The sequence below is a fragment of the Quercus suber genome, unplaced genomic scaffold (assembly GCF_002906115.3).
Source record: "Quercus suber isolate HL8 unplaced genomic scaffold, Cork oak 2.0 scaffold_622, whole genome shotgun sequence".
NCBI lineage: Eukaryota > Viridiplantae > Streptophyta > Magnoliopsida > Fagales > Fagaceae > Quercus > Quercus suber.
The window spans coordinates 63992-88383 of NW_027070065.1; the positions used below are offsets into that span (position 1 = coordinate 63992).

At 34.3% G+C, this 24392-nt stretch overlaps 3 protein-coding genes and 2 long non-coding RNA genes across 7 annotated transcripts; 1 reads left to right on the top strand and 4 right to left on the bottom strand.

Moving 5' to 3' along the window:
* Window positions 1–670: 670 nt before the first annotated feature.
* On the top strand, window positions 671–2337 carry LOC136064085 (uncharacterized). Its single transcript, XR_010625737.1, has 2 exons — window positions 671–1467; window positions 1658–2337. It is a non-coding gene; the product is annotated as an uncharacterized LOC136064085 (long non-coding RNA).
* Window positions 2292–5438, bottom strand: LOC112024060 (thioredoxin-like fold domain-containing protein MRL7L, chloroplastic). 3 transcript variants are annotated; one of them, XM_024056697.2, is made up of 6 exons: window positions 5253–5438; window positions 4811–5024; window positions 4172–4713; window positions 2978–3059; window positions 2777–2888; window positions 2292–2693 (listed from the first exon to the last, which is right to left on the bottom strand). In XM_024056697.2, the coding sequence occupies exons 1-6, from the start codon at window positions 5390–5392 to the stop codon at window positions 2557–2559; spliced, it is 1227 nt and encodes a 408-aa protein (XP_023912465.1). In that variant the 5' UTR covers window positions 5393–5438; the 3' UTR covers window positions 2292–2556. The 3 variants fall into 3 exon arrangements, with proteins under 3 accessions (XP_023912465.1, XP_023912466.1, XP_023912467.1); XM_024056698.2 differs by having other exon boundaries at window positions 4811–5007; window positions 5253–5365; XM_024056699.2 differs by having other exon boundaries at window positions 4811–5017; window positions 5253–5363.
* Window positions 5439–6297: 859 nt separating this feature from the next.
* Window positions 6298–15000, bottom strand: LOC112024056 (poly(ADP-ribose) glycohydrolase 1). Its single transcript, XM_065765358.1, has 11 exons — window positions 14632–15000; window positions 14034–14222; window positions 13213–13316; window positions 12241–12445; window positions 12014–12118; window positions 11694–11812; window positions 10538–10681; window positions 9097–9241; window positions 8668–8871; window positions 7362–7424; window positions 6298–6653 (listed from the first exon to the last, which is right to left on the bottom strand). The coding sequence occupies exons 1-11, from the start codon at window positions 14896–14898 to the stop codon at window positions 6480–6482; spliced, it is 1719 nt and encodes a 572-aa protein (XP_065621430.1). The 5' UTR covers window positions 14899–15000; the 3' UTR covers window positions 6298–6479.
* A 1167-nt stretch (window positions 15001–16167) lies between these two features.
* On the bottom strand, window positions 16168–21345 carry LOC136061409 (4-hydroxy-tetrahydrodipicolinate reductase 1, chloroplastic-like). Its single transcript, XM_065765331.1, has 7 exons — window positions 21134–21345; window positions 20191–20428; window positions 19158–19291; window positions 18875–19068; window positions 17093–17206; window positions 16899–16986; window positions 16168–16496 (listed from the first exon to the last, which is right to left on the bottom strand). Exons 1-7 carry the CDS (start codon window positions 21323–21325, stop codon window positions 16428–16430), a joined length of 1029 nt encoding a protein of 342 aa, XP_065621403.1. The 5' UTR covers window positions 21326–21345; the 3' UTR covers window positions 16168–16427.
* Window positions 21346–22018: 673 nt separating this feature from the next.
* On the bottom strand, window positions 22019–24157 carry LOC136064082 (uncharacterized). Its single transcript, XR_010625734.1, has 3 exons — window positions 24024–24157; window positions 22841–23035; window positions 22019–22135 (listed from the first exon to the last, which is right to left on the bottom strand). It is a non-coding gene; the product is annotated as an uncharacterized LOC136064082 (long non-coding RNA).
* Window positions 24158–24392: the final 235 nt, after the last annotated feature.

Genomic DNA, 24392 nt, shown 5'->3' on the forward strand with positions numbered 1-24392 from the left:
TTTAGTGAACAGTTATATTTACCATTTACCTACCTACTTTTTCAAATACACTTACCAGCAGATTCTCTATTCTTTTTCTATTTTATTTAAATATTATTTCTTCATTCATTTTTTATTTTTTCTTTAATCTTTCTTTATTCTTTTTTTTAATCTTTTTTTATTCATTCTCAACAACTATATATTTTAAAATCTCGTGAAAATCTACCTTTTAGACTAATTAAAAAAAAAAAAAAGACTAATAATCATGAGCCTGTTGTAGAGAGGGAAAATTCCCGACCTATCACAAGCTAACACGTCACACTACCAAGACCACAAAATACAGCCAATTACAAAGCGCCACATACTGCTGCTAGGTTTTACTGTTGCCATTCAGAAGCCAACAGAAATTTGCCAAGTGTCATGCAAGAACCAATCATGCATCGGCTCGTGCAAGCGATGACACAAACAGCCTCGCACGAGTAAGCGATGACACAAGCAGCCTCACACGTGTAAGCGATGACCCAAGCAACCTCGCACGTGTAAGCGATGACCCAAGCAACCTCGCACGTGTAAGCGATGACATAAGCGGACCAATCAGATTGTGACATGTGTCACCAATCAAACTCCGCCACGTGTCTCTCACCCACCCCAAAACTCCTATAAATAGAAGTCTTCCTAAGACATTTAGGAGGACACATGAAGCCATCTGAAGCAAAGCAGCATCAGAGAAGATTCAGAAGTCCAGAAGCTCTGCCGAAACCAAGCTCTAAAGCTTTCAGCAACTTCAAGAACTTCAACCTTCAAATACGAAGAACATTCGAAGAGAAATCATCCAAATCATCCAAATCATCCGCCTAGATCCAAAAGTTTGCGGGAATCAAGCCTAAAGTGTCCGAAAACATCAACAAATCACAAATCAGTGAAGTTCTACGGATCCAAGCCTCCAAAGTCCCGAAGAACTTCCACTACAAACCTTCAAATACGAAGAACATTCAAAGAGGAATCATCCGAATCATATTCCTAGATCTCAAAGTTCACTGGAATCAAGCTCAAAAGCCTCCAGAAACCTCACAAACCATAAATCAGTGAAGCTCTACGGATTCAAGCCTCTAAAGCCCCGAAGAACTTCCACCACAAATCTTCAAAGACGAAGAACGCACCAAGAACACGAAGAACATCCGAAGAACACGAAGAACAAAGAATTTCTAACAAGCTCATAGCCAGAGATTCATTGTAATTCTGTTTCAAAGGTCTTCGATCCATTCTTCAGCCAAATTGAAGAATATTTGGTGTTCAAATCAAAATCACATTACCACAAATCCAAATCAACAAATCTTTCAAGGAGATCGAATCAGAGGATCACTCTTTTGTAATTTCAGAGAATTGTACCACACAATCATCAATACAAATTCGCATTTGTGAAACTATTTTCACTTGTTTGACTTATTTCGAACCGAGAAATTTAGTCGTCCACACCTGTATCATAAGGTTGAGATTTTCCAGAGTTGCACAACATTATAGATTGGCAAATGTTAAAGTTATCAATTTTACTACAAATATCTTATAAACGGACCTGTCATGACAATGAATGTGATTTATGGTCCAAAATTGACCGTATCTCATTACATGGACAAGACAATTTTAACAAAACATAGATTTTGTCCTTTATCTATGACAGGTTTGGCAATTATATGGATAAATGCTCTGGGGGTCAAAGCTATCTCACAGTGGACAGGCAAGGCAAAGTGAGCCTTCGCTCATTGAACTCATTGGAGAGCTTGGCTGAGGTCGATCGGAAATCCATCAACCCACCAACCAAGTTCAACCACCGTGAATTCCGATTCTGGCTCTCACGTTATACAGGACAATGCCTAACTGTGTTTGGAGGCAAGACAAGTAAGCGAACTGTGGGTGTAGCTGAGTGCAAGATGGATGGCTCAAACCCCTATCAGCTCTTTGCATTCCGCTTCCATTATCACAAAGCCTTTTGTTGTTGTGGACATCACAACGAGTAATTTCTTGGCTATTGAAAGTTGGTACCAATTTCGATCATAATACATATCATAAAATGTTATAATGATAGAAGAAAATTGATATAATTTTTATCATTGCGACGTACTTTAGCATTCATGCCTGAAAATAAAGTATCAGACCCTTGAAATTTCATGAATAGCTTCAATTTTCCCACATTTTAACTACAATCAACCATCCAGCTTCTATCGGAAAACACAAAATTATTTCTACATACTCATTCTGGTCAAAAAGCTGAAATGGGAAATCAGACACTACCTTGGTTCTCACCAAGCACAAGATGTAGCAAACTAGCAATTCAATAAAAGTATGATACAATATTTCTTCTTTATAAGTTTTTATAAACAAAAAACACATTATTCATCATATCAACTACCTGCATACCAGTAAATGTAAACTATACATCTCATTTTCAATTCTTCATATAAAGGTACATCAAGAAATGTGTAAGTGGAACAACCCCATCAAAAATATTTCTTCAGGAAGCCTAGAAAAATGCACATTAGTGATCATTTCCACACATAGTTCAACTGCTATATCAGGCTATCAGCGCACTTGACCATTGATGGGAGCAGATGGGACTGCTTCTTGGCTATCTCCAAGGCCATTTAAACAGGGAGGCTTGGCTGCCCCATAATAAAAGAATGCCATTATTTTTGAAAATTCATCTGCAGTTCGAATTTCTGAAGAACAAGCATATAAAGAATTAGAATCATATATCAGGGATGCAAGAAATTGAAGGTTATCATTCAATTTTAGAAATCACCTCTCTCACGGTATAAAATCTTCCCTGCCTTTGTGAAGATAATCTCAGGGAAAACAGACACTTGTAATGCAGAGACCAAGCCATCCTCAACAACAGCATCAAGCGCAACACACTATTGATATAACAATTACAAATATTAGAAACAATTATCTTGATTATAGGGATGGATGTTGACAGAAGCAATTTATTGGCTTTACTCACTCTTGGTGACGGTAGTCCGCAATTCCATATGATCTGGACAGCTTTATCCAATTCGTCCCGTATTTTTTCATTTTCCTTTGGTCTGAGAAAAATAAAAGTTGTATTATAGCTTGCAAAAGTAACACAAATGCTGGTATTAAAATACAGTTTCAGATATTATTTTAAAAGAGTATGACAACTTCAGACACATCACCCACAGTAATTAATCAAAATGTTCCAATAGTCATCCAAAATCTTTGATATTTATCTCAAGAACAATGACAGCTCACTTAACTCTTCTTCTTTCCTCTTTTTCTTTTTTGATAACTAACTCACTTAGTTCTTCTTTTAAATCCAATTATAATGATCACTGAAATTGATCATAGAAACTTAAGCAATCAATCTGCCATTGAAAAAAATACTAAGCAACAAAGAAATATAAAAGACTAATTTGAAAAGATTGATCTATTCAAGCACTCGACAATCAATTGATCTGATGCAAGTTCAGCATTTGGTATACCAGCTTAACAGCAAATGTTGATAGACATCACAAAAATTAAAGCATTTAATACTCCACCACTAACCTTATGCTCCACATAGAAAATGTCAAAGCATGAAAACTCACAAAGAAGGAAACTTACAAGGAAAAACAAATTCAATTCTTTAAAGGTACATCCAATACTAGAAAGTTGTTGACAAATTGATAAAAAGTTAAAAACTAGACCAAGAGATTTCAAGTGACGGGGGAATGAAGGGAGGTTTCTGTGAAAAATACACGGAGGGTGAAATATTGGGAAGATATAACACTGGAAGTAAAAATCCATGAGGAACCTTCGAACATGGCTCTAGTAGGGGTATTAGATAGTATTATTTCATGCCAAACGATTTTACAGCATAAGAAACTATAAGGCATCAATTTCATCTACATCCTTTTTTTTTTTTTCAAAAATTTGACAAGATTCTAAAGACATCAGTTTGGCTGTGAAATCTCAAGAGTCAATGGTGTGAAATGAATAATATGACTATTCCTGTTGGTAAAATATACCCTTCAAAAACCAAGTTAAGAAAGATACATTACACTTGATAAATAAAACACTGAAACTTTTACACAAATCAATCATGTGTATACTCAAAAGGAAGTTGAAAAACACAATAATTTAAAGTTGGTAAGGTAATATAGGAAAAGAAGCATAACAGAAAAATAAAATTACTGACCTTTTATAGCGATGATGCACAAGAATGATTAGAGGACTGATGTCCTTGAACACAGTCTCTTCCCATTCTACAGATCGTATGTCTTTAATCGGACGTATATAATTATCATCTTTCCAGACTATTTCATTGTCACTATCATAATTATCATCATCATCTTTCTTGTTGTTCTTGATAGTTATCTTGTCAAAGAACTGACCCAAGCTGAATCCCCACCCGTCAGAATCTTCAGGCCACTCAGGATCATCCTCATCCACAACAAGTGGGTAATCAGCCATAAGCTTCTGCATCTTCTTCCTCTTTTCTACAGGGTCAACCTCCTCCTCAACATCTGGTGTCCTATCAATCACTTCTTTAATCTTCCTCCTCCATTCGCATCTCTCTTCAGCATCCATAAGATGAGGATCATCCACCTTCCCTGAAGGAGGTTCATCCTCTTCATCACTGTCACTAGATGCTTCCCCTCGCTCTCTCTTTCCATCATTAGATTTGAGTTTTCCTACGCTTTTAGATGCTCGTAATCTACTTGTTCTTATTCTGCCACTCTGTGTTTGGACAACAATTGATTCCATGTAACAATATATTAACAAAATTTCAAACGTACAATAAAGTTTAGATTTTAAACATGACTTGAAAACACACCAGCAAAGGAGACTTCAGAAAGTTCGATGAGGGACTAAAAAGCTCCACTCTTGAGGAAGACAAGTAACTGTTGGATCGTTTTTCTTCAGTTTCAGGACTCATACCAGTTAGTGAATTGGGAAGTCTGAACATGTTCTCTTTGAGAGGTGAGAATAAATATGACAATGGTAGCCTTATGGCATGTTGTAGTGCCATTTCTACACACAACTGGTTCCTAATTAGCAATATAGTTTAGAGTAACTAGCAGAAACAAAAATATGAGAATGACCCAAAGCAGAAATAAGAGTTCAAAAGTTGTTTGCAATTCAAAGAGTATCGAAAGTTTTGAAAAAAATAAAAGGGTGGAGGGATTCCATTCATTTCGACATTAAAGCAAACACTTGAGCAGCATATAAATCACTCTTAAAACAAGCGTACACTGTTATTGTTTTGAGTAACTTACCTTGGTATCCTTTTTACGGTTAGTTTGTTCAGGTAAAAGCCCTTAGCTATAGCTACACCTCCCTCAGAAGCAGAGAACTGAGAACAGAGGTTTAAGGTTTTTGCGTGTGACACGCTGAAGTGAGGCAGCTCGCAGCTCATATGATATGATAGTTATATTATTTAGAGTCATTTTAGACCATGTGGATAAGGATAGGCCATTTATGTAACAGGACAAAGTGTTCGTACAGGAAACCTTCAAATACCTACTTTAAAAATTAACATAACTATATATTTTAAAACTTTAACAATTAAATTGTATGCATATCAAATTTAATTTAAATTTAATTTTAATTACTATTTAATTCATAAATGTATTTTTATACATAATTTAAGACTACAAAAACTTAAAATTTAAACATTTACATATTAAAAAATTGAAAGAATTTTTCTCTAATCTAATTTAAAGAAAAACTTTATCATTTGATCTATCTAACCCACCTATCTCACCACTTTTCATTTATTGAATCACTTGGCTTCCCATAATTTACTAAGTTATTCAAATTTTATCATGTTATTAATAATTTTTAAAAAACATTTAATTAAAAAAAAAAATTTTGATAAGTGAAACATTTAATTAAATATTATAATGGGAATGAGCTTATAAACAAGAAAAAGGTAGATCAGAATTGCATTCACTGAATTATCTATATAGTCATACATCTAGATGTAGCCAAAAGATGAATTGGGTGGACTTGTAATATTGGATGAGCTAGCCGTAGTCCTAGTCCTCTTCGTGCATGTACTAAGCCCGTTACTATTTATTACATAGGGAAACAAAGGCATGTCCATACTGCTAAGGTAGAACATTGCATCTCCACAAACATGAATCTCGAGCCTCATTAAATTTCTTATATGGACTTAGCATGAACACGATGTTAATTTTTACCATTAACACTTGCCACTTCAACAATTGTGAAAATTTGTGAGGAAAATTTGTCTCTAGACTTGCTGGTTTTTTAAGCCCCCCCAATAAATACATAAAAATAAACAGATACACACAGAGATGGAAATATAGGAAGGGACTTCAATAATAACTCAGGAGACCAAGCAAAAACTACAAGATTGCATTCGCCTTTTTTTTTCTTTTTTTTCTTTTTAAGAATATTTATTTTTTACAGAAATAGGTCAAAGAACATGCTAAATGGAAAAGTGAAGGATGCATAAGCAATTCAATGATTCGGAAGTGTTAAGGTGTATTCGGCAAGTCCAACATCTCAGCATCATGGCCAAATAGAGATGGAAGTAGCCAAGTAAAGAATCCAACGTCTGTTTGTCCCTTATATTTCTGGTACGAGTATTCCACCAACATATTCCACAGGTCTCCAACAGTCCATTTTTGGGACAAAATCCACTGAGTCACCTGCCCCCAATGCCAAATGAAACAGACTCGTTAGAAAGACTCGGAACCTGGAATAATACACGGTAAAGTTGAAAGCTAAATTGGTAGCTCTTAGATGATAGAAGACTTTGGTCAAGCCAAAAGGTAATATATTCTTTGATAGAAGCTAGACATAAAACACCAAATGCAGCACATAAAAATTAATAGCAAGACCACCACTATTTTAGGCTATTTCCGGAACTGAGCTTAAAAGATACTGATCATCTTATCCAAAAGATTACAATTTGTAAGTGTAGATATAATTGTTGGCAGTGACAACAGTGAGAAATTCATAAGCTATAATGCACATTTTCAAAACTGTTTAATAACTTAAAATATAGAGTGAAAAGGTTGAACATCAAGTGGCTAAGAAGTCTGAAGGACGCTTGAATTATGCAGGACACGTCATCTGTGACATGACTATTTGCTGCTAAACTTGTGACCAGAACATTTTCTGAGAATGCACAATAATATAGAAATGGAAAGCATATTGATTTTAATTATTTAGTTCCTTTACACTCTAACAGTAAAATATTAATAGTATTGATTTTTTTATAAGTAAATCAATATAATTAAACTTTTACTGATAGTAGTGTAAAGCTGTAAAAGTGTAATAGTATTGATGACACAGATGCCCTAACATATATCCCAAAAATCATTGATGGAGAACTTTTAAAGGGCAGTAAATACCTGATCTAGGTTCTGCAATTCATCCAAACCAAATGTATAGTATGAAATGAAAGGTCTTAGAGCCTGAAAGATATGAACCAAGATTATAAGAAAGATCAGTATCTGTGAGAAAAAGAATCTCCGTTTATTATCACTAAAACCGATCATTATCAATTTCAGTTCCCACACAGATGTCTCTCCTTGAGCACTATTGTGTATGGGAAAGCTGAAGATTTCTCACATTAAAATACAGTTTTTGGTCTAATAACAGCAGTGAAAGAGGCTTGTGTGCAAGAAATGAGGAACTCTGCTAAAGTGAACTATTAAAATCCATGTTTTGCCCATTCAATATATGTGATTATTTGAGAGAAGCAAATTATAGCTCAAAAGGGGAGAGAGAGAGAGACAAACAAATCTATACAACTATCTAAGTTCCATGCTTTGCCTATGGCACTAAAACAGAGATCTAAGTTCGACTTCCTTCTCTATCAGATCCCTTGCATGCAGATTTCTTTCCTTGATTTTCAACTAATCACATTATAATATCCAATCCAAAATCTGCCCTGGGACCTAAAATGAGTTCTTTGATATTTAGAACCGACCCTAAGCTCTTCTTTTGATCTACTAGATGGATTTCTGAATGAATGTATCTTTTCTTTTTTCACAGGAGTATTTTGAAAAAAAAAGGGGGGGGTTGGTGGAAGGGGAGAGAGATGCCATTTGGTATAAAGGCAATTAGCCTTTGATAGGACATTTCTAAAACCGTCACTTCCTCACACATCAGACCTTGTCTCAAATCCCCTCTAATTTTCAAAATATAGCAATTTCACCTACTCCCTTTTTTTCCCCTGATTATGTAAAAAATTTATTTGAAAGAGGTGTACAACTAATCTGCTTAAAAATATGCAAAAGAAGAGTTTAAATAATTTCATCCTGATTTTTGTGGTGCCCTCAAAAATGATACAATGATGTTTATGATGTGAATCAGCATAAATAGAACAGCCCATAGACACAAATTAATGGGAATTATAAACTTTAAGATTGGGTGAAGCTGTTTGTCAGGGTTCCAAACTGTTTATGAAAATACAGGGGGTGACGATTACAAGAATGAACATATATGAAGCAAATACTTAACATGTTTTATAAGAAACAAGAGAGAAAGCACATTTGTCACTAAGAGGAAATACATTAAGGTGTATTTTGTCAAAAAGAATGTAACATGGGTTTATTTCTATTCCATCAGATGCTATATATAACCATCCTTGAAAAAGAAAACAAAAGGATCGCCTATTTGTCCCTTTTTTTTAATAACTCAAGTTAAAATTACCTGAGAAGCAGCAAGCCACTGAATTATGGTCTTCAGCTCCGGATCTCCTCCAAAAGCACCACAGCCCCAATTCCCAGTCACAATCCCAATATTGTTATCTTCATGGCCCAGACTCTCACAACCCTTCTCCTCATAATTTCTGATCACTTGATTTACAGATTTTTCTTCAGTTGTTTCATCAGAAGTTGAGGCATTATCATGTGACTGTCAAAAAGCAGAAGAGCAATAATCAAGCAAGCTAATTGATAGCAGATGCAACAACCAATTCTAACATGCACGAATGAGTTCAAACCACGCTAGGCTAATAATAACTTTAAATGCTTTCAGATCAGCTACAAACGTTAGCAATGAGAATACCACAGAAACTTGCAGAAGTGACTTAATAACAAAATCCAACCACTAGAAAAGAAGTCATAGAGAAACTCGCACCAAAAGATTACTCCTGGACCTGCTGATGGGGTCTTCTATGTTTTGATCAAGCTGAGCTCTAGAACATCCATTCTCTGGAAACAGTCTCTTGTACTGCTGATATTTAGATTGAGCAAAAAAGCCACAGAATGCCTTGTTTATCTCCCTTCCAAAACAAACAAATTGGAATAATAACATTTTCTGATAAAGAAAATATATACAAAGAGGAAAAAATCTAAGAGAACTCCTATGCTATGAGATTGCATATTAACATTAATCTATTATAAAGGGAAACCATCCCACTAATGTCAAGAGTAATGATCCATATCCCAACAACACATTAATCTAATGGGTTGGGTTGGGTATAGAAAAATGTGTTTGTGGTCTGTAAAATGTTAACGATTGACCCTTACAGTGGATAGGCACCATGAAAGCAGTGCCTTTCGATTACCGAGACTGTGGGGTTTCCCTGATAGAGAGTGAAACTGAAAGTAAAGAGTGAAAACTCTTTGGCTTCTGGTTCTACTTACTTGGAGCCCTGTTCTGAATTAAAATTGAATCGAGGCAACCGAAAAAAAAAAAAAAAAAAAAAAAAAAAAAAAAAAAAAAACATTGGCTACACGTATCCCTCTGAAGCTATTCAACTTCATTTATGTCCAAAGAATCTGTTAAAACAAATGCTCACTGATGTCACCCATGTCCCTTAAAACTATCTAGCCCTAGCTGCGTTGCCAAGCAGAACCATGTCTCTTCATAGTTCATATGTGCATCTAGTAATTCTCAAGGCCAACAGTCAATCCATCTCATCCAAATAATTTTTCATTCTATCGTCAACTGGCATTACTCAAGTCTTTTTTCTAGCCTAGCAGGCTAGCACTTAGTAATCATCATCTTTTTTTTATAAGCCTTAGTAATCATCATCTTGTTTCAATTATTTGTCATCCTATAAGCTCAGTGAAGCTAGACTCACATTCGCAAAAGTATCCAGTAATTATCAAATTTTATACATAACTCTCAGAAAACATCTCTCTTCCTTCTCTCCTAAATTTAAATAAACTTGCTCTTTCTCGGCTAATGCTTTGTTTAATAGGTCTCTTTCTTTCCTAGTACTCGCCAAATTGAACTCCAAATTTAAGTATTGTCATTTTACAAGCCCAAAATCCTAGAAGCAAAACAAGATTGTAAAACTAATTTCATGGGTATGACAGGTATGAAATTCCCCCCCCCCCCCCTCATAAAAAAATAAATAAATAATAATAATAATAACCCTAAAAGCTTGCCCCTTAAAAGGAGTAAACAAGCTGAGCTGACTCAGCTGAGTAGTGTGGTGGTCCACTTGGCTCAAACAGGCATGATGGTAGACATGATTAAGATTTCACATCATTGTTCTCCAAATAAACCTATTTTGCATTCCCATGAATTATGTTTGTTCCAGTGGTGCTAGAAGAAATAATTATCATACCTTAGGAGGAACTCTTGTTTGTACTGTCTCATCCTTGGACTGCATAATGCATCTATAGCAATGATCCTGGTTTTACGTCTTCCAAAACAGTCTACATCTTTTTTATCCACGTAATCACCAGTAAAATGGAATGAGGAAGCATATCTACATCACGTATGGATGATATTTGAATTAGTTTTCCATTGCAGCACAAGTTAATTACAATAAACAATAAACTTTAGATCTCTTTTTATAAGTCAAAACTTGGACATCCATAGAATCAATATAAGGAACCACGCAAACATGGAATTTTAATATGGCACTGACATCATGGGAAAATATTTGCACAAATAATTCATGACATGTCTGGAGGAGGCATTATAAAGGGTTTCATTTACTTTTTTTGATAAGTAAATGAAAGGGTTTCATTTACTGAAGTCACTTTTAACATATTTGGCTCAAGAAGCACTTTTTCACAATAGAAGCCTGGTCTATGGAGTAAATAGCATTCTACAGAACTAAGGAAAATATTCATGGGTTTTCTTAATTTAATTTAAAATTTTACTGAAAATGAGCACCTCATTAATGTTTTTTCATTCTTTCTTTCTGGGGGAGGTACTTTTCCACTGAACACTATCTCAATTTTAAACAAGCAATTCAAAGAGAGAGAGAGAGAGGCAAATAAGTCACCTTAAAGATAAAAATAAAATCAATAAAAAGGCCTCAAACCCATTATTATGATTATTTCATCATCTCATTTACACTATCCTTGTAGCTAAGCATGCCCATTCATAATTTTCATTACAGTCTTTTACTTATAAAGAAAATTATATTAACTTTGTCAAGAACTAGATATTCTTTTCTGTAATAAGTAAATTCATTAAATAAGATAAGACCAAAAGGGGCATAACCCAGATATTCACCATGACTACTGGTTTTTCTAGACCATATGGAATACCATGTGCAAGGAGCGTAGACTTCATACAAATTATAAAACAAATCAGGATACACAATTTCCTATAAACCAATATTTATTCATCAATAATCATATATATCACATTGACAAATTATTCTCCATAAGAAATATAAAGATTAGACAAAGCAAAGGGAAATAGATAAAATATCATTGTTCCTATTAAATCAAACTTATGATTTACATTCCCTAAGTAATACTCACCCAGTATAACTTGAAAACCTTTCAGCACCAATAATTTCTATGGCCTCATTATCTGCCATGGAAGGCAAGAAAAGCATACCAGCAATTAATTCAGGATTGATCATGAAACGGATCTCTTCCTACACAAGATGATAAAAACAAAAATAATCTACATTTTGCAATAAATCCATGGCCTGCATGACATACATATGCTGTAGGAACACATATCAGGAATGATAAATTTAAGCATATGAAATTAAAATGCCTGATAAAGTACAAACAATAAGACCCCCCCCCCAAAAAAAAAAGGCATATTATTTTAATAATATTGTAAGGCATACCTGTACACAACCCCTATGTAGAGCACCACCTCCAATAAACTTATTTGCAAAATCCACTTCAAGAGCTTCACTGGATTGATCTTCTATCAAGCCTGAATTTTGGACCTACAAGGATATGGAAACACAACACAGGGTAATCTGTGTTTATCTTAAATCAACAAAATTAGATTAAGCATTATAAATAGATCTTCTAAATAAGATTGTTTATTACATCTGTTTATCGTTACCTCAAAACAGCATAAAGGAATGACAGAATTGCTCCAAAATTCGGCCTTGGGATAGGAAATGCATTGAGGAAGATGTTCCAAAGGAAGTACTTTCCGCTCAAATGAGACGAAGCCAATAGGCATATGTGAAAATATCCTTTCAAAATAGTGTATGATGCACCTTATCTTATTTTCTTGTTTTTCGTTGTAATTGTCATATAGACTCCTGGAGATCCAAGAATTTCAAACATATTGAATTCAGCGTGACAAGATAAAGTAAGCCTTCAGATAGAAAAATATAAAATTCTAATAAATGATAAACCAACTTGAAGATTATAAATCAATTGTAAATAGAATAAAATAATAAATCCATACAATTACATGGACTAAAAAGTGTATAGATTTGTCATTTTCTACACCGATCCTTTCTATCAACATTCAACACATGTGCTAAAGAAAATCAAGAATATTTGGGTGATATAGGTTATACCATCCACATGTATGTTAATTCCTACCAGACATTCAGATGCAAAGAAAATTCAAACCCTCTACTGCAGCAACCTTCTACAGCATATGGTGTTCTTCTTGGAGCAATAAAACGAGTATTTGGGATTTAAATAGCACATGGTTATTGTTATACTCTTCAATGTCACCTCAAAACTTTTTATGCATATCAGTAAAAATGGTATCCATATACAGCCACTTGTTAGCCAAACTTAACAATGCTGTTGTTAAATTTTATATTGCCTAGACCAATCAGAATTTCTAACCTATTGAATAAAATTTTCTACTTATCTAGACCAATCAGAATGGCATTATCAACTATGATACATAAAAATGCTCTTCTTCCTCCGTAATATTATATCTATGAAAGGGATCAGAAATATACAAGTAGAAAACTGAAACATATTGTCACAAGGATGATTCATATCCTATAATTTCTTGAACAAGACTGATAAATTATTTCACAAAAGAAAGCTCAAGCTCACATACGCAAACAATTGATCAAAGTTGATTGTTGGAAGATGTTCAACACCTCTATTAGTGACTGGGAACAGACAAAACAAAGAGCATCCAAGAAGAGCACCAATCAATTCCTGGAAATCAAGAAATGCATTAATTTCATAATTCTATCGTAAAGAGAAAATAGTAACAAAAAAAATGGTTGAATTTATATAATATTTAATTAAAATTCTTTTGGGGTATTTTGCATGAGTGCTGCCCCTGAAGTCCTTCAAGAATATCTAAATCAGCCATTTGAGTCAAATTTGTAATTTTAAAAAATAAATCAATAAATAAAGAATTGCATACTTTCATGAAATGAAAGTACTGATTCTGATTCCTATAGTAGATCACCCACTCCAATAACTGCTAGGTATGTGAAAGCCATATAATTGGTCACTTGAAGTTATCATACATATATAATCGATGGGACATCCAGTTTAGTTCTCCTGTGTCAATACTAAAATATGGGCTTGAAATATTTATATACACACACGCATTCGTCGGTCTCTATCATATAAGAGATAAAAAATAAAAAACACAAGAATCATTATGCAGAAGCAGACATTCATATATCACATTCCATTTTCTCCATCTTTAAACTGCAAATGTTTCTGACTCTTACCACTTCCTTCTTTCTGTTTCATTCATATTACCATGTAATGACAACAAACAATTCAGAAATACAGTAATTACAACAATTTATTAATTACAAGATTACAAGAATCGGCACCCATCTAGTAAATACATGGGTTGTATGAGCTTTGGGCTCTTCTATTCTATCATCTGGTAAGCCAAAATAACATGGGTACCTGGCTGAGAAGCACAATGCCTGGTTCTTGCGAACGCAATAAACGAAGACCAGTGTTGACCCCATTGATATGAGCAATATCTGCAGTTTGATAGTGAGTTTGTAACAAAGAGGGAAAGCGTAGGAGCAAATCAGCCAACGCCGGGACAACCTCTTCAAACCATTTTGTTGATTCCTCCCGAGACATCAACTGCACTTACACACAAAAACCAACTCATGATTTTGATTTGAAAAAATTAACTTCTGCCATGAAAGGTGTTTGAATATCATCAACAACAGAAAACCCACTTCCAATTCATTGAAAAAAAAATTAACTTGAAGTTGAAAAGTGTTTGAATATCATCAAACAACACAAAACCCATTTACAGATTGATGAAAAAAACATAGCATGGCACTAATTTGAAAAGTGTTTGAATATCATCCATCAACTACACAAACCCACTAAAATTCTGATGAAAAAACATTAACCTGAAGTTGAAAAGTGTTTGAATATCGTGAAGCACACAAAACCCAGTTACAATTTGATACATAAAATAACATTCAACTTCTCAGGTGTTGGAATATTTGCATGTGAAAGTGAAAAGAAGAATAGAATTTACCTCGTCGAAGAAGAGGGCGTAGCCTTGTGGGAAAGAAGGAGCGAAGTGGTGGTTGGAGAGGGAGAGAGAGTGTCTGAGATCGGAAATGGCGAGGAATAGGAGCTCACCGGAGTCGACACGGCTGTGAAGGGGTCCTCTTGCCATGGCTTTCAGTGCTTCGACCACCTGAGATGGCCAGAACAGAGTCGAAGACCGCATCACTAGTGGCAAATACGGTAGTATCGAGTTCAAGTCTTCTCTGCTCTCCATTCTCTCACTCTGTCTCATGAGAAAATTGCTATAAAAAGAGTAAGTATTGGAAATGTGGATGTTGGAGTAAGAGAAAGATAGAGAATTCCAGAAAAAAGACGTGGGAACGTTTCGTTTAGCGTTACTTAAATAGCAAAACTTGTTTGGTTGCTCATTTTTCTTTTTAGTATAGAACAAACAAACAGTAGTTGGTCTATGTAACAGGAGTGGACAAAAAGATACACATGATGATGTTTGAAATGAGTCCCTTGTAGTCTAATTTAACCGGCAAAAATCTCTTTGTTTTGTGATGAAAATGAGGTTTAAATTGTCATCAGCAAAAGTTGATTAGTGTTTTAATCTGATAATAAGAGCAACTTATCATGAAATAAACATTATAAGTTAAAATTCTATTGAATTAATCAATCCTTTAAGATCACAAATAAATTCTTTAAAGACCACAACTTTTATACCCTAACTTTTGTTACAATTTTAATGTGATAAGATTATCGTATAGACCTATTAGTTTTGTGTAAAAGTTGCGGCACAAAAAAGTTGCAAATTTTCTTTTTGATTTAATGCCATCAAGAATCCCATGTTGCCCATCTCCTTCATTTTCTCTCCATTTTTTTTTATCACTCCTGTCAAACAAAAAGTAGATGTGTTTTTGAAGTCAGAAACAATGCTGTTACCAATATTTTCTCTATCAAACATCTATTCACCCGAAGGAGGTTTTAAGAAAATCAATTGCATCTTTCCTTCGTCTAATGATAGTAGATGAAGAGATTTGTAAGTTCTAATTCAAATAAAATAATACAACACAAGACTTTCATTTAGGAATATTTTTATTAGTGATTCACTAATGCCATGGTAATGGGCAGTGAGATGAATTGTGCGGGTGCAGGACAATGTTAGGGCTAACACCTAGAGTGCTTTTGGTTGTGTGAAAAGTGGTAATAGAGAAAGATGAGATGAGGATTGATATGCATCTAATTTTTCCATTTTCAAAAATATAATATATATATATATATATATATATATTTTTTTCTTCCTAAGCCCACCATTTTTAATCTTCCTTAAATAAGAGACAGATAATAGAAAAATATCTTTCATAAGTGATTTGACAATTTTATGATTTAATTTATTGAAAAAAATTCAATACAAAATATAATGTTACTTTAATACACGATTCTTCTTCTTTTTTTTTTACCCCACTTTTTTATACCTCCTAGGCTCCTATCAAACACCTATAATAGATAACATTAATCTCTTTTTACATGTTCTCTTATTTCACTTTTCAATCCTCCCTGCCAAATAAAACCTTAATTAGGTATTTGACTCTTTGCATGCAATCGTTGTGTTCAATAGAGGTTCATATCTGGACATTTTAGTATATCCCACCAATCCAAACCATCATTGCCACAATTAATCGCATAGTTCTAAAATAAAACAAGAAAACGGTAGGCCCAAATCTATGAATCCAAAATTGCCACCCCCATGCTACTTAACCAAGATCCCAATAATCTTTAGCTAAGTTAAATACTAATACAAATCTGAATGATCCAACTTCATCGCATGTTACCCTCCCGTAGGACATCAATCATATTGTATATCAGCTTGTCTGCCTTTGATTGAACCTGCAATTACACAATATTTGCACAATCAAACAGTGAAAATGAGAGCATGGTTGAACAGAACGCTGACAGTAAACAAGTTAAACACTTCTCTACTCAACACGAACTCTGGAGAAACACAACAATCATAATCAGAAATTCATCAATATTCTTCTTACCACTAAACATGTTTTTATATAATTTTGAGAAAAGTAATTATTTTCTAAAAAGGATATTCATATTATCTTTGATCAGTGAGATACTGCCTAAAAAAAAAGTAAAAGAGGTATAGGTACAGCAGTTATAACTTCTATTAGAGTTAGATTACAACAGGGTCTACATTAATATAAAACATTATAACATTACATAAATATTTTCTTAAGAAAATTGTAATAGAAATAAAGAGAGGAATGGAAGCATTAGCACCTTCTTAGCAAGGAATATTACAGCATCAACGGTGCCCTCTGCATATATTGATCTACCACAAACATTATGTTGAAACTCGAAGGAAACTCTGCAGGAAAAAGAATTAAACCAAATTACTCAAAGCATATTAGCTGAAACAGTAAAAGAGTACAAGCCAGAAAACGAGAGATGAAACTGAGGATGTTCATTGTTACGTTTGATCAGGTGATGTCAGATGATACATATGAAATGCATGACCAGACAAATGCTCCTCTGGAACTCCCACCATCTCAAGTTGTCGCTGGGGATCCCGTATCATTTGTATCTGACAATGTTTTAAACAGAACTGAGAGGAGGACTAAACTCAAAAAACATTTTGGATAAACACTGTTTTCCCACAAAGTAAGTTCAATCAGAAACAATCAGTCAGTCAGAAATAACACTCCCCAGTTGGACAGATTTTGTACCAAATTGGAAAATTAAGCTTAAAAATCAGAATGTTCTAAATTTTATGAATAGAGAAGCTTAAGCCAACAAGCTAACAAAAAATAATTTAGATATCTGCCACCCAGGCTCTTCTATTGAAAAGAACAGTTTTCCTCTAAACTGGTTTCAAGGAATCTCCTCCAGCCCATTACAAGGCCACATAGATGATTATCCATGTATACTAAATAACATGACCCTTTAAGTCATTTAAATGAATCATATGATTATTAAATAGGTCATCTGACTAAAAAAACAAGTGTGAATAGTCATTTGAATTTCCATTTAGTGGGTTGGAAAAAAAATTGTCCCTAAAAAAATTGGACAGGAGTGCTGTAAGATTTTATACATGTCTTCTGATCAATATAACAGCACAGACCATCCTCTCTCCCGTTCAACATGCATCATGTGTCAAACAAATAGTGCCAAACTAGCTAAATAGAATTTCTATCCAAAGTGTTGTTTATAGTTTCCAATACATACACAAAAGAGAGTACAGAACAAAGATAAAGAGTTGGGTGATTTTAACTTTATTCAGCAGGCACAGGCCAAACCAGGCCTAGGAACCTAGGCTAATCCTATCCACATTGCTTACTGGCCTATATAGAGTAAAAAGACAGTAGTAATTTGTACAACTAACCCTGCAAAAGGGTGTGGAGCTATAACCAGTTGAGCATACATGTTTACAAGATTTTAACTTTATTTAATAGGCTCAGGCCCAAACCTGGCCTAAGACCCTTGTCTACTCCTATCAACATTGCTTACTATCAAGTGTCATGCAAAGTCTTTTTGGCTCTCTGTTCTATCTAGGACCACAATTGTCTGGAAAACTTCAGCATGAGGTACTCTTGTTGTGACACATGATGAGTCATCTAGATCCTTATTTCACTCCCTCTGTGCATTCTGTTGTATAGTTATTTGAATGCAGCCACTATTTATTCTTTTTCTTTTCTTTCTTTTTCAGTGCAGAACCCAATGTCCAACCATCAAGTGTCACCTAATTAGATTAAAAAAGCTACTAATGAAGTTCAAAGTCTCCCCTTTACATCTCCAGTATTTTTTCTAAGACAATTTTGTTTTATTATCAACAAATATTATTCTTCTTGCATAAAAGAAAACACAATATAAATGATTAAAGAACTTTGAAGACTAAGAGGCCAAAACCCTAAGGCAAACCAAGCAACAAGAAGGTCAACTTGATTTTCATACAATTTGTGTGCATACCAAGATTAAAACATTGAGCTGAAAAATAGGTTAAAATAGCTACCTTTAGTCCCTCCTATGTTTGCAGAGTCTATGAGAGGCAATTGGTAAGCAGCCTTACCCTAAATTTTGGAGAGACTGATTCCCAAACTCAAACGAACAAATAAATCTCACATCTAGTGGTTTGGTAAAGGCTATTTTGAATTCATCAAATAAAGGGCAATTGCAGCTCCATTATTGTTTTGTACTTATTTTTTATAAGGACTATAATTTTGTACTTACTAGTATGGCTTAGTTGAGTTGAATATTCTTCTAAATGATAGCTTGAAATAACCATTAACAAAAAAGAAATCAAAATCAAGGAATTAAAACTACTTGAGCCTCCATCTTCACCCCCAAGAAAAATCCCAAGATTGAGAGAAAATGAAACCTGTAGGGAGTAACCTGAGAAGGCCCCAGGAAATTGCTCTGCCATAATTTCCATGGCTGCAAGAAATGCAACAACCTGACCAAACCAACAATCTATAAGAACAAGAACAAAAAATTCCCAAAGTGTTAAACTAGACCCAATTAAGTGTAGTGAACTCTGGTCACCTGTTTACCCATTTGTGGGGAAATTACTGCATAAACTTTAGAGTCTTCTACTGTCTTATATAACCGGTCCCTGTCTCCACCAGTAGTTCCCATCACAAAGGGTACTCCAACTTTACAATAGAGCTCTGCATTATCTACACATCCACAACACAAAATTTAAAGAAACTAAACAAACTCAAAAGATACATAGAAACATTAGAGTGTACGTACCAATACAGTAAAGTTGTCTATGATATTAAATACTTAATTAATTAATTAAAAAAAAAAGATTTGTAAAAATTACAAATGAAGACTCAAATGATCCATGAACTCAACTAAAAAACTACAAGAAACCCTGTCACTTATCTTGCACCATTCAAACAAGGAATGCACAAAAAATAGACATAATTTCAATCAAATTTCTCTGCACCCTATCAAATGTGTTGCTATTCCAGTCCCTCCACGTAACCCGCATAACACAATGAGGAATCAAAAGCCACAGGGCATCATTGCTTTGCCTACCATACATCCCTTTCCGATAAGAAAAGAAATATATCACCTTGAACAGCATCATCCACTACACCCGCAAACAAAATAAGAAAATAGTGCTTCAAAAAATTAATAAAATAATTAAGATTTCTTTGAAAATATATCAGTCCAGTAATGCACACTTTGCACCATAGGTATGGATTAAGCACTCTTATTTTGAGTCAAATTTCCTTAGAATAAGGATAGAACATAAATACAATTTACATTCAATACAACAACATAAAGCAACAGATGGTATAAGGTAAAGGAGACATGTTTAGGACAGCTCCTTCGCCTAAAAATTTTATTATATAGCAGAAATTGTTTAAATTTCCCGTGTGTGATAATATAGAATTCATATTGGAGACAAAGAAAAATGGTGACTAAGATAGTAAATCAAGCCTCCCTTTGCCACACATGCACAAAAAAAAAAAAAAAAAAAAAAAAAAAAAAAAAAAAAAACACTAGATTCCAACTTATGGCTCCTTTTTCTCAGCCTTCAAATTGTATGTTCCATAATAATTACCATTTACTGCAGTCGGCACGGTGTAGTCCACAACAACTAAATTTGGATGTTCATCGAAGACAGATGCAAGAACATTTTCTCTATCATCAGGACCATGGATGAGAATATCCTTCCCACACACCTGCACAGTTTTTCCATTCTCCACTGCAGAGCCAAATGATAGAGGAACAATATTAAGTCCTGCAGAATCTGCTGCTTTGATAACAGCTTTCCCCATTTTCCCTGAACAACCATTTACCTGAAATAAATGTTGTAACACGAATCTCACCATGAGATACTAATACTAGGCCTTTAAAACTCATAAAATCCAAAAATGTACAACTACCCCCATCACAGTAGGTTTTGAAAATAAACAAATTTTAAGCCTCTTCAATAATCTTTTTTCTCTTCTAATAATTAATAGTGAAATGGGGGAGGGGGGGGATTTGAACCTTTTTTCTTCTAATAAAGGAGAATAGGCTATGCCACTAAGCCTTGTAGCTTAGTGACAAGCCTCTTCACTAACCTTTTAAGTATTTGATGGCAATATGACTACTTAGCATCTCAAATTTTGCAATCATCTAGGTCATCTCAGTAAATCAGATAGAAGTTGGGAAACTAATTACTATGTTAATGTGGCCTAAAACAAAACAAACCAAAAATAAATAAATATATATATTTAGAGTCTTAGACTATGCTTAGCACAGTAAGATAAGTCAAGTATTAGGGTGGTTGCATTTTTTTTAATAATGTAAGGAACCTTTCTAAAGAAGAGCCCTTTACCTAGCAACTAACCCCACCCACCAAAACCAGTTGCTGTGTTATCTAGGGCTAAGCAGTTTATGCTCATGCCCAGGAGCAGTGGTTGCAAATTAAAACTTGTAACCGCAAGCTAAGATAAAAAGTAATACAGCAGCACAATTTGAATATTAAATATGGATAGCATTGTTAATGTAAAGAGTACCATGATGGGAATGTCGAGGTTGTGATTCGAAGATGATGACAATGTACTGTGAAGATGTTGAATTGTTGTGGGTGACGTGGAAGACATTGAGATGAAGGATGACTTGCGATGTACGGTCCTGTCATTGGGTCTAATACCACTGAAGAAAACCGCAAAGTGTTGTTGATGGTTCACTTTAAGCAAGGACACCATTCTCTGCAAGATATAGGGAGGTGCGTGAAGCTCAGTAGGCACAATTTCTCGTGTAAAAAATTTTACTAAAATGGATCCTTTAAAAAGGTAGTATATCAAATGAACTCCTGAAAAGACTGCTTGATAAAGTTAGTCCAACTCTTGCAACTCTCNTAAAAAAACAAGTGTGAATAGTCATTTGAATTTCCATTTAGTGGGTTGGAAAAAAAATTGTCCCTAAAAAAATTGGACAGGAGTGCTGTAAGATTTTATACATGTATTCTGATCAATATAACAGCAAAGACCATCCTCTCTCCTGTTCAACATGCATCATGTGTCAACCAAATAGTGCCAAACTAGCTAAATAGAATTTCTATCCAAAGTGTTGTTTATAGTTTCCAATACATACACAAAAGAGAGTACAGAACAAAAAGAACTAAGATAAAGAGTTTGGGGGGGGGGGGGGGGGTGAGATTGTTAGAATTTTAGTTAAATAATTAAATTCATCATTTTCTAATAATTTAAGCTTGGGGAAAATCAGTAATTTAACATAGTATCAATGTAGGAGATCCTGAGTTTGATTCCTAGCTTTACTCTACCTCTATTTAAGATATACTACATGACCACTTGATACTTGTTAGCTGTCATCATAAAAATTGAGATGATAAAATGGGAGACTAGGCTAAAGCAACAAGGAAACTGCCACATATTTCCCTGCACAGTTTTTCCATTCTCCACTGCAGAGCCAAATGATAGAGGAACAATATTAAGTCCTGCAGAATCTGCTGCTTTGATAACAGCTTTCCCCATTTTCCCTGAACAACCATTTACCTGAAATAAATGTTGTAACACGAATCTCACCATGAGATACTAATACTAGGCCTTTAAAACTCATAAAATCCAAAAATGTACAACTACCCCCATCACAGTAGGTTTTGAAAATAAACAAATTTTAAGCCTCTTCAATAATCTTTTTTCTCTTCTAATAATTAATAGTGAAATGGGGGAGGGGGGGGATTTGAACCTTTTTTCTTCTAATAAAGGAGAATAGGCTATGCCACTAAGCCTTGTAGCTTAGTGACAAGCCTCTTCACTAACCTTTTAAGTATTTGATGGCAATATGACTACTTAGCATCTCAAATTTTGCAATCATCTAGGTCATCTCAGTAAATCAGATAGAAGTTGGGAAACTAATTACTATGTTAATGTGGCCTAAAACAAAACAAACCAAAAATAAATAAATATATATATTTAGAGTCTTAGACTATGCTTAGCACAGTAAGATAAGTCAAGTATTAGGGTGGTTGCATTTTTTTTAATAATGTAAGGAACCTTTCTAAAGAAGAGCCCTTTACCTAGCAACTAACCCCACCCACCAAAACCAGTTGCTGTGTTATCTAGGGCTAAGCAGTTTATGCTCATGCCCAGGAGCAGTGGTTGCAAATTAAAACTTGTAACCGCAAGCTAAGATAAAAAGTAATACAGCAGCACAATTTGAATATTAAATATGGATAGCATTGTTAATGTAAAGAGTACCATGATGGGAATGTCGAGGTTGTGATTCGAAGATGATGACAATGTACTGTGAAGATGTTGAATTGTTGTGGGTGACGTGGAAGACATTGAGATGAAGGATGACTTGCGATGTACGGTCCTGTCATTGGGTCTAATACCACTGAAGAAAACCGCAAAGTGTTGTTGATGGTTCACTTTAAGCAAGGACACCATTCTCTGCAAGATATAGGGAGGTGCGTGAAGCTCAGTAGGCACAATTTCTCGTGTAAAAAATTTTACTAAAATGGATCCTTTAAAAAGGTAGTATATCAAATGAACTCCTGAAAAGACTGCTTGATAAAGTTAGTCCAACTCTTGCAACTCTCCAATAATATTTCTCTCATTTGTCCAAAGACAACAAGTGATAGCTATTAGTATCTCATAAGAATGGTTCACGAAACATTCAATCATATTCATTGTCAATACAAACTTAAGGTAATTGGAACCAATGACCGATAGTTAATTAAAATTTATATATAGTATTAGATTCACAATACTTTCAAACTAATTTAATATCCTAAGCCACATTTAAAAATTCCTTTTTCCAAATCTCACTCAGTATTTTTATCAAACAATTTACATTCCACTAGATTACAGTGTACAAAGGTCATTGATAAATTTTTATTAAATGAATCTAAATGGGATACATCCTGATCCACCATGCTGTGCGCTTTGTGATTACATCAAGGATGTCTTCCAACCATAGTACCATACATCCATAGATTCAATATCCCTTGCATTGCATTTCATGTCACACTTAAGCCGATGAGGACTTTTGTCAAACAGATGGTGTTCATCTTGTACAAATAATAATAATAATAATAAAACTAAAAGCAAGAACTAACATAATATCAAGTACATTAATTCATTCACCCCATTTTTATCAAAGATCAAAAGGAAAATGCCCGTGCAAAATCCTCAAAATGAAGAACAGATAACAGGCAGGCCCAATGAATGAGCTCCTTCCATACCATATAATACCCATTTGGGCATCATAGCTGAAACCCAAAATACACACATTCCTCACACTTGCAATAACACCCCAAAAAGACAAAGCAAAGAAAAAATCAAAAAAATGTAAGCTTTGTTTGTGCTAAGCTGTTAAAGTTGTAAAAGAACAGAACCAAAATAATATTGAAGCAAAAAGAAGAAGAGAGTGACTTACCCCTCTAACCCCGAACGAAGGAAGGGCTGAAATTTGGTTGAAAGAGATAGAATCAGAGAAAAGAATCTTACTGTGTGTATGACTCTGTGTTAGACTCAAAGATACATGAACAAAGAGTCACGCCTCTTATAAAGTAATAGCCTCTGAGCACGCGCTCAATGCTCAGGTGGGTTATATTTTGTCAGGCAGGTTAATTTAGAGTATTTATTAAAGTGTTTTAGAAAGTCTTCTATTTTGTTGGTAAGGATTAATTTAGAATATTTATTATAATTGAAAATTACTATATTTTTCAATCACAAAAAAATTTAGAGGTGTGATGATAAATTATTTCTCCACACATGATACTCATCACACCCCTAGATTTTTTTG

Bases quoted from the DNA above. Each gene is read 5' to 3' on its own strand.
- LOC136061409 (XM_065765331.1), bottom strand. From the start codon at position 21,325: ATGGTGTCCTTGCTTAAAGTGAACCATCAACAACACTTTGCGGTTTTC. The intron at 20,429-21,133 runs GTACTCTTTACA...CATTTATTTCAG, and splicing joins ACCTCGACATTCCCATCATG to GTAAATGGTTGTTCAGGGAA. The intron at 17,207-18,874 runs AGAATATTCAAC...TTTAAAACATTG, and splicing joins ATTTCAAGCTATCATTTAGA to TCAGATACAAATGATACGGG.
- LOC112024060 (XM_024056697.2), bottom strand. From the start codon at position 5,392: ATGAGCTGCGAGCTGCCTCACTTCAGCGTGTCACACGCAAAAACCTTA. The intron at 4,714-4,810 runs GTGTGTTTTCAA...GTCCAAACACAG, and splicing joins TTCTGAAGTCTCCTTTGCTG to AGTGGCAGAATAAGAACAAG. The intron at 2,694-2,776 runs GTGATTTCTAAA...CTTGTTCTTCAG, and splicing joins GATTTTATACCGTGAGAGAG to AAATTCGAACTGCAGATGAA.
- LOC112024056 (XM_065765358.1), bottom strand. From the start codon at position 14,898: ATGAGACAGAGTGAGAGAATGGAGAGCAGAGAAGACTTGAACTCGATA. The intron at 13,317-14,033 runs GTACCCATGTTA...CTTGATTTCCAG, and splicing joins GCATTGTGCTTCTCAGCCAG to GAATTGATTGGTGCTCTTCT. The intron at 8,872-9,096 runs GTGCGAGTTTCT...GCTTTTTGACAG, and splicing joins GGTCCAGGAGTAATCTTTTG to TCACATGATAATGCCTCAAC.